Source organism: Triturus cristatus, chromosome 8, assembly GCF_964204655.1.
Source record: "Triturus cristatus chromosome 8, aTriCri1.1, whole genome shotgun sequence".
Lineage (NCBI taxonomy): Eukaryota > Metazoa > Chordata > Amphibia > Caudata > Salamandridae > Triturus > Triturus cristatus.
In genome coordinates, this window is record NC_140591.1 from 1,117,716,823 (window position 1) to 1,117,735,609 (window position 18,787).

Here is an 18,787-nt window from a genome sequence, read left to right on the forward strand (position 1 = left end):
AAATATCCAAATATTGACAAATGCCAAAACATTGGTGAAGGATTCCCCAACAACCCTAGATTCCAGATCTATAGAAGCATGGCAAAAAGGAACTGGCATCAACAGATCCTGCGCACTTTAATTGTACAAGTGTGTGTCAACTGTGTGAACACTGATTGGAATGCCACATGGCGCCCCCTAGGACTGGTGATAAGGAAAGTCTTGAAACTTTTCAAATCCAGTCTTTTACCCTGCACAAAGGTTCACTTAATAAAGAAGCAGGAGTGAGTATCCATTAGAAACACTTGCAATTTTCAGTCTGCTTCAGGGATTTGGTTCAGACCTGATCGACAAAAAGGTAACATGACCGGATTCTGATTCCAAGTAGCTAGCTGTACATTTCCAAGGTAATGTACTGACTGGTTTTGTATCGAACAGGTAATCTATTTTGAAAAGACTAAACGTTTTTATCACTTGGTACACAGACACATGCCTGTAGGAACCCTTTCTTAACCTGCAGGGACAGGTTTCATGAATGCATTGGTCAGCTACCTTACTAATACCAACGGTCTTTACAGCAGTACCCTGTCCACTGTCAAAGCCATCTTACAGGTATCTGATCTTTTGAGGTCTCCAGTAGAGTCTGCACAATACTGTTCGATACGTCTTTTACCTTTGTCACTAGTTATTTACCATGAACAACAGTTTAGTAGCTTGAGGCTATTCTAGATTAAAATGCTAGTAACTGGGGCTAGACAGGTCTTTTGTAAACAAAACGTTTTTTTTGGGGGGGGGTCAGCTTTGGGAGGGCATTGATCCTTTAAGCCATCAATACCCAATACATGACCACTATATGTGGATATTTTCCCTTATGATACTGTCCTGCCTTCTACTTTTTCGGAATTATGGCCAGGTCTACGTTTTCCAGCCAAGAGGGTGGATTGCATGTGAATTCAGAATAGCATTAGGCTTCAAAACTATTGTTACAGGTAGGTAAGTAGTTTCATTCACCTTGTGAGCCTATTCTTTGTGAACCTGTTCTAGAGTCACATCAGATGCCGTAAATCAGTTCTGCAATAAAATTCCTTCTAAACACAGAGGTTTGAAAAATTATTAGTTGCAAAAAAATACCTAAGCGGTCTCTCGCTGAACATTACGTCCTGACGAGAAGGAATTTCTTACGGAGTAATGTTATGTGGAAGTATGCATGAACGACCATGTAACAGCACCATAGATGCCAATTGATAACATTTCCGAGAAAAGATGAAGCATTCTTCTTTCACGTGTGCCTTTGGTTTTGCTTGTAAAGGCTTTCAGCTAAAGAGTATTAAATCTGAATAGTTTTCAAAATCCCTTTGGGAATCCGACCTTTGTTTACAGACGTCCCCATTCATTGTGATAAAGAATGTTGTGTCCAGTAGACTCTCTTAATTGCTTCAATGTAATACATTATTGCCCTTTTAAAAGCTGTATAGCCCTTACTGCTGTTGAGGGATTCTGAAAGAAAACCAGCAACTGAATAGTTTAATTAAAGTGAATATCAGAAATGATCTAACTCCAGGTGATTGTATCGTCAGGACTCTTATGTAAGGTGGTAACTGCTAATAAGAAATCCGCTTTCCATGTTAGATGTTTTAGAATAATTTTATGCATTAGTTTAAAAATAACCTATTTAAAAAAGTGTTTGGATTCTATATTTGAGACAGCAGTCAGTATGGTGGACATACTGTTTTTTTTTTAACGGGATCCAATACACATGCATTACTGCGACTGAAAAGAGTGATCTGTTCTCAAGTACCCATATGCCAAAACGGCTGTCAACATACTGTGACTGAAGCACAACTTAAATTGTTATTTAGTAAATCAATAAATCTCTCATCAGGTGTTTGTGTCTGTCATTATTTTTCTGACACTATGAAACAAATGGTTTCCATTTTGCTGCAGAATGCCTAAATGTGTGGGCTTTCTTGCAACATGCACAACTTCACCATCGCTGTGCCATATTTCGGGTGTTCAACTCAAAGACTTCAGGAGCCATGGTTCTAAGTTCAGCATATGTGATTGTGGATGTCTCAGCCACTCCCCCTGCTACATGCCTTATTGGTGCCTTTCTCCCTCGACATGTCCAGCAGGTGCGAGTAGCATGGTTATTAGTGCAAAGATCTTTGACAAACTCCTTTACCCAGCATTCAACTTGAATGAAATTATGGGCACCTGGACACAAGGTGGGTGATTAGTATAGCGGGCGGATCGCCACCGCCCCTATGGTGGTGGCAATCCGCCTGCCAAAAGTCACCGCCCGCATAACTCCCCCACCCACACATTATGCCTACTGGGCAGAAAATCACAGCAATATAGTCCCATTTTACTATGATGGCAAAGAAGTGCCTTTCCATGGTGGAGGCTCTGCCATGGAAAGGCATGAGGTTTTTTCTTTGGGGCCCGTTGCAGGCCCGCAGGGTGTGGGGAGGGGTGTGTGGGATGGTGCACATGGGGGGTACCTATGGTACCACTCTGCATTTGCATGCACAAGGTGGCAGGCACCGCACGGTGCCTGCCACGTTGTGCATGCAAATGCGCACCATGCATATATTGCATTGATGTGGGTGCTGCTTCCAGCACCACCCGCCACAATGCAATGTATGCGGGACGCCACCGCCACCGCGGCGGTGGCATCCTAATTGCCGGTGCGGGACCGCCGCACCACTGGCGGCCGGTCCTAGCACTGCTAGGGTGGCGGGCGGACATAAGTCCACCCGCCATCCTAATAGGCCCCAAAGTGTTCTCATTTTGCTTTTGCATATGTTGACAACAAAATGATGTTTGTTTTCCTCCACTGTGCAAGTATCTCGTCTACTAGTGGGTTGTGTAACTCCCATTAGTGAGATATTCCTATTTGCCTGCGTATGGTATCGGCAAAGCAATTTTTTTTACGGCTAAGAAGTAACCAGGTAAATCATGCAGAATTGATCACTGCCAATACTCTTGTGGTAGTTTACAGGGATGATACAATTACCTGCTCCTTTTTAAATGCATTAACATGGTGTTGCCTGCCTGTCACTGTACAAATGAACCACACACTTGTCGAAAATGCTGCTAAAACCAGAAAAATTGTCCTCAAGTAAAATCAATTTATTTATTTTGCAGTCTTCCCCGAAAGTCTTCGCTTCTTAGCGAATACCGGGGATTTAAATTCATCAGGTTTGTGTTTGCTTTGTCCAGTGAAACATCAGTAAGCCGGATTTAAATGAATTTTGAGTGACAAAATCTGTAGACAAAGAATAAGTGCTGGGTACAACTTGCCAATTATCTATTGACCATTGCAATTCAAATGTTTTTTGTGCAAAAAGGTTACTTTTTCTATTTTATACCTGTAAGACCAACAGGTAAAAAAGATTTTGAGTACCACAGCAATAGAAGCTGTAGAAGTGTGAATGCTAAGTAAGGCCCTTTAACAGGCTATTCTATTTCTTAGACCTGGGGACAAGATTGTTTAGCTTTGTGAAAAGAATAAATCATATTATGTAACCAAGAGCATTTAAAGTCTACAATAGTAATCCGTTTTTCACAGAAACAGACAGCACATGCTCCCGTTCAGTTGTATCCTTGCATGCCTCTTGGGACAGGTTTTCAAGAGTTTAAAGTTTATTGGTGTAGTGTTATAAACATCTGTCTTTTTTATATTTCGTGCAGTAAATGTTTAGATTAACAGGTCAACGACAAGCAAGAGACATGAAACAATGCAGGAGTGAGAGAAGGGAAGGAAGCGAGAGAAGGGAAGTAAGCAGGCAACAGGGGAAGAGAAAGCAAAAGTACAGAGAAAGAGTATGCTTGTCCGGCCCTTTTAGGGGGCTACAGGGCAAGCAGGGACTACTGGGTTTCAACCATCAGGGTTGAGGTAATTTGCCTCTGATGTCCAGAGGTCCATCCTATTATGACTCTGCAAACTAGGCCAAGTACAACCAGTGGCGGCCAGCACAGGTAAGAGCGGTGTGGCGGGGGTCAGGTAGGTTGACGTACAGCAGTGGGGGGGAGGGAACACCTACCTTGCGCTCATCATATCCCCAAAGCGACGACCACAAGCTAAGTGGTTTTATTTTTTAACTTAATTTAACTTCTCCCATTGTATGTCTACTTACCAGAGTCTCACTCTGCCACGCGCAGCCTCACCACTCTTACCTGTGCCGGCCGCTACTGAGTACAACCCTTTCTGCACTTGACTCTCAGTGGCAGAAATGGCGAGAAGTCATAGGCTTCTCAGAGAGTTAGTGTGGGTGGTGCTCGAGCTCAACAATACATTAGGAGAATTCCAGCACATTGCTAAACTTTACAAGAAGAGAAGTACTTTATTACACACTAAAAGGCAATACTACACTTTTATTCACCGAAAACAATTTAGTGTCTTTAGGTGCTATCTGAGTTGATGTTGCACCTTCTAACACTCCCTCCCACCCCTTCCTAGCTCTCTGGTTGTGGACACCCCCTCCCACACCCCCCCAAGGAAAATCAAGTAGTAGCATGAATAGATCTTAGGTGCATATTAGTCACCTCCAAATAATATGTGCAAAAAGTTTCATTTCAGTCTCCTACCACTTCTCGCTTAGATTCTGTCTTAACAGGTCAACCTTGCCTGTCTTGACCCCTCAAGCATGTCTGCATACTCCGGCTGAGTGGCAGGTCTTCGTCTTTTCCGCCTCAGGTGTTTGGGCCACACACAACAGTGCACTTTCTCCGAGTCTATTTCAGTGTAGGTGCTTGGTGAAGCGTGGGCCGGACCAGACTGACAGCAGGTGTTCCTGGCTTCAGTGCCATGATGCTGGGCACACACTTGTGCCGGCAGGTCCCTGAAGAAGCCTGGATAGTTATTGGTGGCGGGTTTTTAACTGCAGTCACCCTCAGTCTAGTCATAAGTTTAGTTGCTTGTTTGCTGCAGCTCCCATACTGGGACACACAGATGCAGCCAGGTTTGGGCTAGCAATAGTCTTCTGCTATTAGTCCTACATGGGCTGATAGTAGCTTGTTGTTGCGGCCATGCACAGGCCAGTCACGATGTGGGCAGATGATGACACAGACAGGCCGATCACAAATTGTGCAGATGAAATCATGTACAGGCATATCCAGACACATTATCACAGCCCTGACTAGACCTCTGCAATTGCAGTATCTGTTCTACCAGGAATTGGCATGGAGAGACTGAGGGGACTCTGACACTTGGGCCCAACAGTTCTCTCTCCAGCAGTCCTCTGTTCAGTGTGCCCCACAGGCACCGGGAAGGGACTGGTCCTTGCTCCTTGCTCCTTTTACAGTCTTTCATTCTGCAGAGTTGGCAGGCTCCTTCCCTCTCGCAGCAGGCAGGCTTCTCGGAGCTTCAGGACAGGCATAAAACTCAGAAAGAGTTCCAAAGCCGAGGTAATTTCCCCTCACCTTTGGGAGACTGCTGCCAGGCAAACAAACGCCAGCCCTGGTTGCACAGCAGTCCTCTGGGGAGTATTCCTTTCTTGATCTGTAGACTACCTGTTATGGGAACAGCTAGCAGCGTCCCACATTTACACACAAATTCAGACAGGAGACTTGTCTGAAATTGTAGAACCAGATTTAGGTGGTTTTTAGGTCTCGCCTGAGCCACCGCATGCATGCGCTGCTCTGGCGAGACATTTAGTAAGCAGGGTTTTGTCTTTCACAGGTCATTAAGTGAAGTGCATCGCGATCACTTTCACTTTCGCAGCGCACGTTAGAAAAGCCCACTTAGCCAAACAAACAAATTAACATGAAGCGCACCAGCCATCCGAGAAGCGGGCACAGTGCAACAAAAGAAAGTTTGTTTACACAGGCTATTGGATGGAAAATGCAGGTTCACGGGCGGCTGGCGTGCTTCATGTTAATTTTTTTTATGTTTTACATTTTTTTCACAGTGGCTGTACATGGCCGAGACAGCCTCACACATATGCCACACTTACTTTTTAACAATGCTTCTTTGTTGGATGTGAGACGTGGAAACTAGTAGGCTGTATGCCCGGCTTGCTGGTCGCCTGTCGACAGCTTGTGGTTGTGCACCAAAGTTGCGGGGGGGGGGGTTTCAGGATATCTGCCTCCTGCAGTTGCTACCCTGTTTACCTGCTGCACTGGAGGACGATGTTATGGAACCTCTAAGTGTCTGGCTACAGGCTTACAAAGTTGGAGAGTTTTGGGCTGGTTTCAGCATCCTCACACGCTCGCCTTTCCAGTGCCAGGAATCTCCACCGTCCCATCTGTTACTCCGAGCCCTCCCCATCAGGTAAGGCACTTTGTAAATCTGTCCATTTAAACAAACAGCCTTGGCACTTTATAGATCACCCACTGTGCTCATTTATGTGACTTACGCCATTTACAGGTTTGCTATTTCCTGTGTCTAAGGAGCTTCAACACGATGAATGGCTGAGTCGGCCTGGTTGAATTTTAACCTCCTGGCTAAACATATTTTAAATTGTTCTGGATCAGGTGTACGCAGCTTGTCCACATCTGAATATTTATTTGGCTTCTGCGTTGGGTGTTTTCACCTTTTATCTTTGTATGTGACTAACAGCTAGTGCCAGGATGCCGCCTCAGGTTGTATTTATACACACCTGATGTGGCTATTTGACAACTCTGATTTGTAGCGGCTATTCGACCGAGTGAAATTCCTTACCAGAAGGCTTCCTATGGGAGTGTCCCTCAATATAAAGTAAAATGTAGTTTCTCTTCTCACCCCTGTGCTTCTTCCTCATCTGTCTTTGTAAGCTGTCTCCGCAGCAATGAAAACAAAACACTCTGCTACCAAGCAATAACAAAATATGGTCAAACCCATCTCATATTCATTGCCACTATTTTTATTTGCTGTATGTATTATTTTTCCATTCATTGCTGCCTTTTTCCTAATACCTATTCTACATCTAGTCCACTCTACAGAAAACTCAAAGTAACAACAATGATTACATCTGAAGGAGATTAATTTTGACTGACCATGTACCAGTATTTTACTTTGACATTCAATAATAAGAATGCCATATTATCATCACATTTTTCCCATCCACTTGATAAAGCAGGTTACCTGTGCCTCAACATATTTTATGAATACCGTTGCCTATCAAATAAGCATTCATGGGCATTTTGTGAATTTCAAATGTAATGCAAATGGGGAACTATTAAAGAATGAACGTCCATAAATTAAAACTCAAGAGTACACAGCATCTTCACGTTGATGGCAATGAACAAATACTGTAGATTTGCTGCTAGCACATGTGCAGCTCCTCGCAACATGTGTGGTGGAGATTTGTGCTCCAATTAAAATATTTCTCTTTAACATGGACATTTGAAGGGTTTTGGGGGTCCAAGGCCAAACGAATTTTTGAGTCCCTGGTTTGGAACACCTTTGAATTTATGATCCTGTTTCATGTCATTTATGTCCTCTTTAGCCAGGACCCTGACAGTGCACAGGCACACTCGTTCTATTTTATTTACATTATTTGAGCAGCACATATCTAGCCATGGAAGACAGTGGAGTGTATTACACAGCACAGTAAATGTGCAATATCATGGCGTGCTTGTTAAAAAATAATGATCATTCATTTGAACACTTTATTTTCAACATTGTGATCGCCAAATCGTGCTTTCTACGACTCTAAAAATGCTATCTCCCAAGACATTACCTACCTGCATGGCTTAATGTGCAGGATAGAACTCAATAGATGGAAGTTTTTTTGTGCTACCAGTTGGTAGTCCACACCTGACTCAGTTATTGCAATAAATGACGAAAGGGAGGGGAAACTGGATACATTTTAAGCCTTTAAGTTTTAAACAATTTTCTATTATGCTGATTTTATGCATTGGCTGCTTTCGCTACAGCTTGCACAATCTTAACACATGAAATGTTTCGTTGATCTGTGAAAGGGGATTTCTGGAAATTAGAAACATGGATTGGCAAACCATGCCTTTCCGCCCCATTTCATTCACCTTACCTTTTTCTGTTTTGCTCTGCTCTCGTTTGTTATTTTCTTCTCCTGTTTCTATTTGCTTGTCTCTATTTCCCGCTTTCTTTACTTTGTTAATCTTCGGGCAATTTTGCTTTCTGTGACTCTTTTTCATCATTCTGTCTTAATTGTGCCATTTCCATTTCCCCTTTATTTTATTTTCACTCCAGTTGTCCCCTTTCCACATATTCGTTCCATCTCCATTTAATCTTCCTCCTTTCTCTTGCATCCTGTCTGTTTCCAAATTCTTTCCTCTTTCATTCCTTTGGTAGGTAAAAGACATTGTCATCTACAACGCCAATACCTCTAACTCTCACTAATGCAAGACCAATTTGCATTGCAAATGCTTGTTCTTCAAATGTCCTTGTTAGAGAGGTTGTAAAGACTGTGTTCTTACTCATTTCCATACATTTAGCTGGCAATTTAGATCATCCAATTTGTGTCCGTTTCCAATAAACAAATGTTTAGCTGATTCTCTTCGTAGACATTTAAGGGAACATGATTGTATTGCACTTTAAGGGCATCTTCTTTGTTTTATAAAAAACAAATCAAATTGTTCCATACAAAACGGACACTCTATAGCTAGTGGGTTTACAGCGGTGGTTGGTTTGTTAGGTTTGTTTTGGAGTGACATGCAGAAGAAAAATTGGGCCAACATATACAAATTAACGGGGCACCCAACAGCCCAAGCTATCCTAGTTACTCGAGAAATCCGTCACAAAAAGGGCATGCAAAATGCATGAGAAGGCACCTATGCGAGTAGATACAGTCCTCAGACCTGAAGCTTCAAGCCAGCAACTCACTATGTCTGACACACTGACTTAAAAGAGAAACACTCTTTCACTCCACTAATTGCATATCTCCACAAGCACTTTGGTGTGCGCTAGAAACCTCTGGACCGCTGGGAAAGTCATCTCAGGACTACAGAATGTGCTGCTCAGCCACAACAAAGTCAAAGTGTGCGCTATATTAACGACACAGAACAAATGCAAAAAGTCCTTTTCAGAGAAGCTGTGTGTTGCTAGGTGGAAGAGGAGACTTAAACTGTTTTCCCTTTCTTTTATTCTCTAAGCCTTACACCACCATCCATTGGCTTGACTGAAAATGACCGAGCCTGTCTGGACACAAAAGATATCTGAAAATCAGCAGGCTTCATGAGACACAAGATGGCGGACTTTGATTGGGATCCATCGACATCCAAATCCCAAATAGCACCACACTAAGACCACAACGAGAGTCAATGAAAGTAAAAGAGATCCTATGTGGAGGTACAAGTATGTAGGTCCATGGGTGATGCTGTACTTGTGAGGCTGAAATAAGCAGAGAAAGCTTTTTCAGACTTGTAGTGGTGGATGTTACATTGGAATGTGAGGCTGTACTCGTCTCTGTGCATTGCACCGAGGCATGCAATACTGTAGACTAACATAGCATGGTGTTTTTGTCATATAAAGGCGGTACAAGAGAATACTGGTGGTACATGCACTGGCCATAGGAAGCTGCTCCTGGGATATGATGTTAGTAGATAGGTACATCAGACTGATCACAGGTATATTAAAGCTGTTACTGACATATGACACTGGTACCCAGCCATAAGGATATGGTATGATCAAATCCAGCGCATAATGCTTTCCAGGGATATGACAGCAGCACATAGAATACAAGGGCATAGGTGGCCATGCAACAGTGAACTGAGACATATTTTTTTGAGGGGTGTGAGTGATGATGTATTAAATGGGCACATAAAGTAGAGCATGTGAATTAGTGTGTGGGCAAACATGGCCATTTGACTCGGTATTTGAAGCTTTAAAAATAGCATACTGGGTGACACTGTGGGTCAAAATCAGTATATCCAAAATAATTTAAGTTGAAAGTTGAGTGATTATTCATTTTGCTTTCAGGAAAAAAATAGCTGTTGTTACAGCATCATTTCCATGGTCCGAGAAGGTGCGTCCTGATTGTTATGGTGACCATGTATTGCCTCGCGGGGGAGAATTGCTCATACAAATAGCTTTTCATTACATTATTATTCCTGTTCTTTACTTTGCTATCCAAGGCAAGAGTTTTTAAGATCGGTGTAGCCTTGAGGATAAATCTGTAGTCTAAACCCGCCTCATCTCTGTAAGCTGCTATAAGATCTGCATAGCTGTTTAAGTTTTCAAGTAGATTTTCAGTTATTTATACAAGTGACAATTTACTAGTACGGGGGAACAAAAGAATGTGGTAAGTTACACATAACAAATTAAAGGAAACATGGCAACTTCCATCCTGAAACTATTTTAACAGTCAGGAACACCCATCACATCTCAGTCGATTTATTTGGACAAATGTGTGCAAAACGCAGAATTAAGACATAATTAAGTAAATAAAAAATATTCATTGAGTGGGGCGGGGATGAGTTCCAGGGAGACAAAGGTCTGGAAGTATGGGACAGAAGAGAGAATAGATCTGGCACCCCTAAACCTCTATTAGAGAGGGAACAGCCTGCTAGACAGACCCTAAAGAATTAGAACAATTCTCAAATGCCCTCTGACCTACTGGCATAAAAGCATAATTTGTCTCAATGTGTTTCAACTTCTCCTTTAGGGTATCTGTTGCCACCCCTGCTGGTAGTTCTTGCATAACAGTATTTAAGAAGCACCCATTTGAAAATTCAATAGCCGCCACTGGAGTAAGAACTGCAGAATACACATTTTGTATTCATATCAATGATGCGAATGACTGTTTACTCTAGATACATTATCTCTTAAACTTAAATAATGTCTCATGTTCAAGCTTTGTAAAATCACAGAGCCTAATAGAGGCAAATAGAGGAAATACAGTTCCTTGAAGTCATTAGCTCCGTCCAGGGCTAGCTCGATGCCGTGAACAACAAATCCAAACAGTTCTGACGGACCGCGGCGTCGTAAGCCAGCTACGGTGTCGGTAAGACCCGCAAAACAGTATGTTTAGAAATGAAGGGCGTCGGAGACCTCTTGTTGAGCTCTGAAGAGCTGGCGTCGGCAGGCGCCAGTTCCGGAGGTCGGTGCAGGAGCCGTCGGGCCCTTGAAGTCACACGCATTGCAGATCGAACTCCTCGCGGTTAAAGTCAGCTGGCATTGGCGCTGCGTGTGAAGTGCAGCGGCACAGCGTGCGGTGCCCTCATGTTGCGGTGCAGGCAGTGGCTCGATGACGGTAGTACGTCGGTGGCGGTGAGACCACGGCTGCGGTGCAAAGTGATGCGGTGCTCGTCGCGGTGATGGCAGGTCACGATGCAAGCAGTGGCGTTCTTGCGGGAGAGCCGTCGTCAGCTGACGAACAGGAGTCGATGGCGTTGGTAGACCAAGACTATGGTGCGGGATGAGGGTGGTGTGTTGTGTAACTTACAAGCGATGCCCTCAAATCACGGTACAAGCAGCGGCGTCTATGTCGGCGTGAATTGGCGGCGTTGGGGATACCAGGGCCGAGTCGTAAAGCGAGGCAAAGTACAGTGCCCACAGGTCGCACTGCAAGCAGGGTACTCGTTGGCGGCGGCGAACGTCGTCGTCGGTGAGACCAGGATTGCGGTGCAAAGTGCAATGGGACTCTCTGCAGTGCCTTTAGGACAGAAAGCCGGCAGCAGCATTGGTGATGGCGTTGTGTTGCTGTTTCTTCTGTTGCAGCACAAAACTCACCGTTCCCAGTGCTGGTAGCAGATGGACTTGAAGTCTTTGCTGTTCCTGAGACTTCTTGAACAGGGGGGCAAGCTCTACCTCAAGCCCTTGGTGAAACTCAAACAAAGAAGCAGCAGAAAGTTCAGTCCAGTCCTTTCGCGGCCCAAGACAGAAGCTGCTACTGCAGGACAACACAGCAAAGCACACATCAAAGTGGTAGTTCCGCCTCACAGCTACTCCAGCTCTTCTTCTTGGCAGGTTTCTGAGTTCAAAAGAGTTCTCTGAAGTCTTTTATCTCGCAGAGACTTCCAACAGGAGGCAATCTCTACTTCAAGCCCTTAGAGAAAACTCTAACAGCAGGATAATGAATGTACAATCCTGTCCTTTCCCTGCCTAGGACAGAAGCAGCAAGTAGCAGGCCAACACAGCACAGCACGCAGAAAAGTGGCAGTTCCTCTAGACAACTTTTCCAGCTCTTCTTCCTGACAGGTGCCTTAGTTCAGCAGTAATCTAAAGTTCTGGGGTCTGGGCCCCAAAATTTAAATGGCCTTTTCCTTTGTTCTCTTGTGGCAGAGAGTCTCTGTGCTTGTCCAAACAAGTTCAGTCCTCTCTGGTCCAGCTTCCTCGTGGGAGTTGGAGACAGCATTGTGTAAGGCAGACCAGGCCTATTCAGGTGCAAGGAAATTTCCTCCCACTACTCCTATTCAGCCCAGCCAGACTCATTCAGGAGAGGCAGAACACACCTCAAACCCCCCCCCCCCCCCCCCCCCAGTGGCTGTCTACAATGAATTCACATTCCCAGCCTCTCCAAAGCCAGTGGCAGGTCAGAGAACCCTTTGAAAGGCTGCTTGTGTGGTTGACACAATCAGTGCTGGAGGCCCACTAGCAGCATTTGATTTACAGGCCCTGGACACACACATTGCACTATACTAGGGACTTAGTATTAAATCAAATAAGCCAAACATGGAAACACTGATCCATTTACGTAATTTACCAGGAGAACACATGCACTTTAGCACTGAATACTAGTGGTAAAGTGCCTAGAGTCCTAAAAACAACAAAACAGTCAAAAACAGGAGGCCAAAAAGCAAGCAAAAAAATCTGAGGATAAACTGGCTGAAAAAGTCAAGACTAACAGTTATTACAATCATTCATATAACACCGTTTTACTGTAGACAGATGAGCAAAGACTTTAATGTGGAAAAAACAGTATGGCAAAAAAGCCAACTGCTTTGTGAATTCAAAGTTCCCATTTGCATTGTGCCAACTGTGCAATGCAACTGTGAATTCCAATGTCTACATTGCACAGGGAACACAGGGAGAAGGGGGTTGAAAGTAGTTGATCTTCATGACTAGCAAGATAATCTATCAACGTTTGAGAAGGCTAATGTGAGCACAAGGCGCTGAATGGTTACCTTCATTACAAGGCATGTAAGATGTATCGCAATGCGGATGCGGCCCATGGATGCTTTCACTGTGACTGAAGTAGGTTACTTAAATTAAGGAGGACACAGTAATATTATGGGACCATTCCATGATTCCCAGATATGCCTTTTCACTATGTGTTGCTTTCATTGTGGCATTGTGACTGTAGTCTCTAGCAGAAATAGCCATAGCAATAAGGGGGCATTTCAAATGTTAAGGAAGGTGTAGAGGTCCACTAACTCTTTTAGAATAGTCCAGACCTTCCCAGGAAAGCACAAAGAGGTGTACAGCAAAACCATGTTCCAATAATGTTCATAGGATGGGCTGTGTGCACCAAACAGCGAAAAGCCCTTTTGTCGGGAGTACTATTAGGAGTAAATTATTTTTACCAACTTCAAAGAAAACTTAAAGGGCATGGAAAATGCACAACAAAACTCAAAAGCCCCGTCCGACACTCCCCTCATCACAATCCTAGTTACATATTAAACTGAACAACTTTCACACAATTTGCGATTCTTGTTAGCAAACAGGTGGTGAATCCACCACATTATAAGTGAACTCAAAGGGGAAAAGGCCATACACAAAAGCAACATGTAGGAATAAGAATGGACAACAAAAACCCTTTAGAGGACCACTTAACCCTATGAATCTATTGCCATCTGCCTACACCTGAAGAACAGAAACACCATCCCTTCCATGCATCCCCTATACAGACTACAAATGCAACTAAGAAATGAAATCTCTAACATCAACCAGCATCTCTACTCCTTGACCCTTCTAAGAAAAGCAGCATCCTCTGGGGTGAATACATATGGTTTACCCAGGGACAGTGGAATATGGTTTCCCTATTGAATACTTCAATTTTTCAGATCACGCACCTAAAAAACCTGTTTCTCAGTTCTGGGTTTTCTACAATCACTTCATTTTCCCATCTTAGGCATGCATGCTTTCTTGGTCCCTTCACAGGGTTCTTTAGAACCTGAGAATCAAGAGACACTCAGCATCCTTGTTCCCATCCAAAAGACCCCCAAACTACCACATACATCTTGGCTTGAAAGGGATTTGCAGGAATCACAGAGGGGACACTCAAAAGCCTCAGTTTGGGATCCTCAGAAAGCTTTTTTAACACTTCCTCTCTTGTGTCCAGCTCTACCACACTGTTTGCTATGCAGCTATTGAATTACTCCACTTCCGCCAGGCAGGAGTCCCTTTAAGTCATAAACGTTTCCAGGACACCAAGTGGATTCTAAAACCAACAAGTCTTTCATTGAGACTCTACAGCATATTATCAATTGTACTGACAGTTGAAACAATGTTCTCAATTTATCAACAAGAGTAAATAGCAATTATGAATTTTTAAGAGGGTCTGCTCAACTCCTATGAGAGATGCTTCTCCTTATTCCTGGGCATCCTCAGAATCTTGCCACTTGTATCCCATAAAAGATGTGGGACCATCTGTTTTAAGAGCTGCTGCCATGTGCGCCATGCTGCTTTTACAGTAACTGAAGCAGAGATGCTCTTACAACTGTTCAGAGTTCCAACGCAAACATACCGGCACCTAGCTTGTCTCCTCGGGTATCAGTGAACTTCTAGATCATTTTCTAGTTCTGTGGGTGGATTTCAACGGCACAAGTATACCCAGTCTCTCAGGCCCAAGCTGACAGAGGAGTGGATCCAAAACCTCGAAGGGGTTGGAGAAAGTTTACCCTCTTGTTGCTTCCCCTTGGCCGTGCCTAAAGTCTGATCAGCACCCTCCAACTCTCATGGTGGCAGTTTCACAATGGGGTTTGTGTCTCACTCCTATCCTGGCCATGTGCCCTCCTAGCAACTGAACCTCTAGGTAGGACACGCCAAATCTCGCTTATGCTAGTCAACCGTTTTTGGGCAGCATGAGAGAACAAATCTGCCACAAGGCCGTTGGCAGAATTTGTCTGAAACACTGCTTTACAAGCATAACACTGAGTGGCAAAAATTCTGCCAAATGTGCTGGGAAAGCGGACTATATAACCTACCCCAAATTTAAAGGTAGCAGCAACCACTAGACACCTTTGCTCCCCATGTGATTTAACCTATATGACCACAAATCTTTAAAAAATATACTAAATTTAGTCGCTGGTTATTTATATCTGTTTGCACATTTCAATAAGGATTGTTTGGAAGACTTAAGTCACGTCTCAGGAGGTTTGATTGTCAAAGGGCATGTGCTAGCTCCCTTTTTTATAGTTAACAGCTGTCAAACTATACCATATCTACAATCAAACTATTGAAATACTGTGGAATATAAAAACAGTGAATGAAAATGCACTCATGTATTCTTGGCAGGGGCCTGCTAAAGCAACGCCAGTGTGTATTTCCAGTAAAGAACACACGATTTCAAATGAAATTGTGCAATGAAGTCAAGAACCTGATTTTCTATGTTAACAGATGCTGCAATAGGTCGTATGATGAGGACATTGATTGGATGTTTCTTTCACGCTATTCAGTTTATGGAAACATATTAAACTGGTTCTGCTAAGGTACTCACCCAAGTTCCGTCATGCCGTCCACAAATTCCTTTTTACTAAATTCACATTGCGTGGCTGCCCTGAATTTCCACGCTACTACCAAGACACTTATACTGGCTGGGTCTAGGTTTAAATCGTCGCAAAACTGCTGAATTCCATCTATACCTATTTTATTATCATCGTGAGGATCTGTTTAAAAATGGAGAAAAATAAATCTTGTCAATACATCTGCTGAAAAGTGAAAAACAAAATCATATGTCACAACATAACAAATGTCATTGCAGGTTTGTTCAATGATATATATATATATATATATATATATATATATATATATATATATATACCTGTGCACACGTCAACATCATCTGCAGAGCAATTACTCTGTGTCATAAGTTTCCTCTAAGAGAGCATTCAATGTTACAGAAATGTATTGAAAATAACGAAGACCAATCAGGAGTATTGTTTGTTCTTCTTTTAATCCTGAACGGTTGCCTAGCTAACACGTGTTTCGCCTGGGGAAGTACCCCAAGATTCTTCAGGGCTTAGGGCAATGGGAAAGAGATCAATGGATCTCTCTGCTGGTTGTACTTCCGTCCCGGCTGGCTAATGAGAGTAAGTATTTCTCAACACTACGAAGGGTCCAGAATAAAGACCAAAAGGTGGAGCCAAAGTAGGGGCTTCACTCTAAGCCGGTTGTACTTCCGTTCCAGCTGCAAAGAGGAAGTGAGTAGTTCTTGACCATGAGAGCGGTCCAGAGTATAGACCGTGGGGTGGAGCCAGAGGTGAGGGCTTCACTAGACGGAGAGTAGGCTGCTTGCATCAATGTGGTGTAGCGGTGCCTGGAGTAAGCCAGGTCCCAGACGTTGCGGTCTTCGTTTGTACACAGCGTACTCACTGCCACAGATACCCACGTTGGTTCTTACTGCCTTGAACGTGAGCAGGACTTCACACAGGCGCTCTGCCTAACTCCAGGCACCCCTACACCACATTGATGCAAGCAGCCTACTCGCCGTCTAATGAAGCCCTCACCTCTGGCTCCAACCCACGGTCAATACTCTGGACCCTTCGTAGTGTTGAGAAATACTCACTCTCATAAGCCAGCCGTGAGGGAAGAACAACTGGCATAGAGATCTATTGATCTCTTTCCCATTGCTATAAGCCCTGAAGAAGTCTTAGGGTACTTCCCCCAGATGAAACACGTGTTGGCTGGGCAACCGTTCAGGATTAAAAGAAGAACAAGCAATACTCCCGATTGCTCATCGTTCTTTTAAATACATTTCTGTAACATTGAAGGTTCTCTTAGAGAAAACTTATGACACAGAGTAATTGCTCTGCAGATGATGTTCATTTATGGAGTGGCAGAGAAGACCAACAATAGAAAAGTAAATGAAGAAACAAAAAAAGACATACATTAAGAGCATGCAAGGAAGAAACAGAAAACAGGAAGGAGAACAAAGGGCAAAAACATGGGATATTCACTTCATACTAACTGCAAGTAGTAGAAAAAGGGGGACCAAATTCCTTGATGAAAGCACATATGGTTCAACAACAAAGAATGGTGTTAGACATGATCAAAAAGGTTTACAAATATTTCACGACGGGGCAACCAACAATGCACTCTAGATGAAGATGTTTGCCCCGTGGTGATTGACCAAAGTTATTTTGTATTTACTGTAGGTGCCCCTGTTGCTTGCTCCCACCCAGATGATGGGCATTTTGCCACAACCCGTATCTGTGGTCTAGTTTATTATTCTGATCATGTAGCGAAATACCCACTGGCAGGAAAAACGCTAAAGAAAAGCTGCACATCGATCAAAACTTTACACCCAACAATATTTCAAAGGATAAATTATAGGGAAACCCAGGCCAGTACAAAGACTTCGAAAACAGATAAGCAGAAACTCGGGTCAAACACCTGCCAAGTCCAGTTTCAGAAATTTGAAAATCTGAATACATAAGAGGGTACTTTAAGAAAAGCAGACATGCAGCCTAGACCGAAGCAACCAATTAATTCACTGCCTAACCAAAGCTTCTAGAGTGAAGTGTGGAAAAAGGTAGTGGAAAATCACTCAAAATTAAATTAAGTGCCCCGACCTATTATATATGGGAGCAAAAATGAAAAGAAATATCTTGTTCACTTCATGCTATGCTGCGCTTGTAATAAACAGAGTAGGGAAATTAAACTGTCAAGTGTAATAAATTCTGGAATTGACTGTTTAAGGCGTGCCTTGTGATTTCTACTGTGCAACCAGAAACAAGAGCATGGCTCAAAGCCTCAAAAAAGCCAGACGAAAAGCAACCGCAAAGCCAATAGGTCTTGATCTGGCTGAGCTGTGGAGTGGCGGACACAAAGACAGCAATGGGGGAGAGGGGGCAGGAATAAGAGAGGAAGATAGCACGGAAACATGCATCTCGATGGAGGGCTGAAGGTAAAAAATTTTAGAGGTAATAAGTAGAAGGATGCAACTCACTCAATTATAACACTGTGTCCAAAATGCTACTGGGTCGGACAAACACAATAATAGGGAAGTAAAGCCATTGTTTCAGGAGCACCAACAGAGATAGACAACAAAGCCATCCCACGATGAGCAATGGGATGACTCAAATCCCACTTTAAGCAGTTCGGAAACAACATGGCTTTCCTACTGTTTGCAGGATCAATTATAAATTCAGACTTCAATAAAATATATCTATTCATGAATGGTGGCATTCCTCACTGTTAACATCCATCCAAACTCTGCAGCTGGCCTATACACATGACACACCCTTTGCATCTAATTATTTCCTTGTACAATCTTCATCAGTTTTCCATGAATGCCCAGAGGAGCATCAAAAGTGTCTGCTTCAAACCCAAGTGGTTCATAAAAAGCAGAGAAAATAACTATGAAGCCAACAATGAAGAGTGAGCCTGAAGATCCTAATTGTATACCTGGTGTCAGCTTTGAAGTGGAAGAAACTTTTGGAGTTTTGCTTCTTCCCTGCCACGGCTCCAAGGGGTCTGAGGTAACAAAGGGCTAGTGGGATGTTCTTTGAGAGTGGCTTGAGGCAGCTCCATTGTAATGTAAGTGGGGCAGGGAACAGCAACGTCCCACACATCTTAGCAAGATGGCTCATCCAGCCAATACCTAGTCCTACTTTGTCTCACTGCTTGAGAGGAATACACAAAGGCCAACTGCCATGCTAATCACAGTCATTGGACTCAGGACACTGGCCTAAGGCCCCAAATGGCTAGGACAAGAAAAAGCCAACTTTCTAAAAGTGGCAT

At 43.4% G+C, this 18,787-nt stretch overlaps 1 protein-coding gene across 17 annotated transcripts in view; it reads right to left on the bottom strand.

The window, feature by feature from the left end:
* DCUN1D2 (defective in cullin neddylation 1 domain containing 2) overlaps positions 1-18,787 on the bottom strand; it is a 205,591-nt gene that overhangs the window by 78,153 nt on the left and 108,651 nt on the right. For all 17 annotated transcript variants that reach the window (XM_085622708.1, XM_085622711.1, XM_085622713.1 and 14 more), the window contains one exon: positions 15,543-15,711. In XM_085622708.1, coding sequence (XP_085478834.1) covers positions 15,543-15,711 — 169 coding nt within the window. The remainder of the gene's footprint in view (positions 1-15,542; positions 15,712-18,787) is intronic.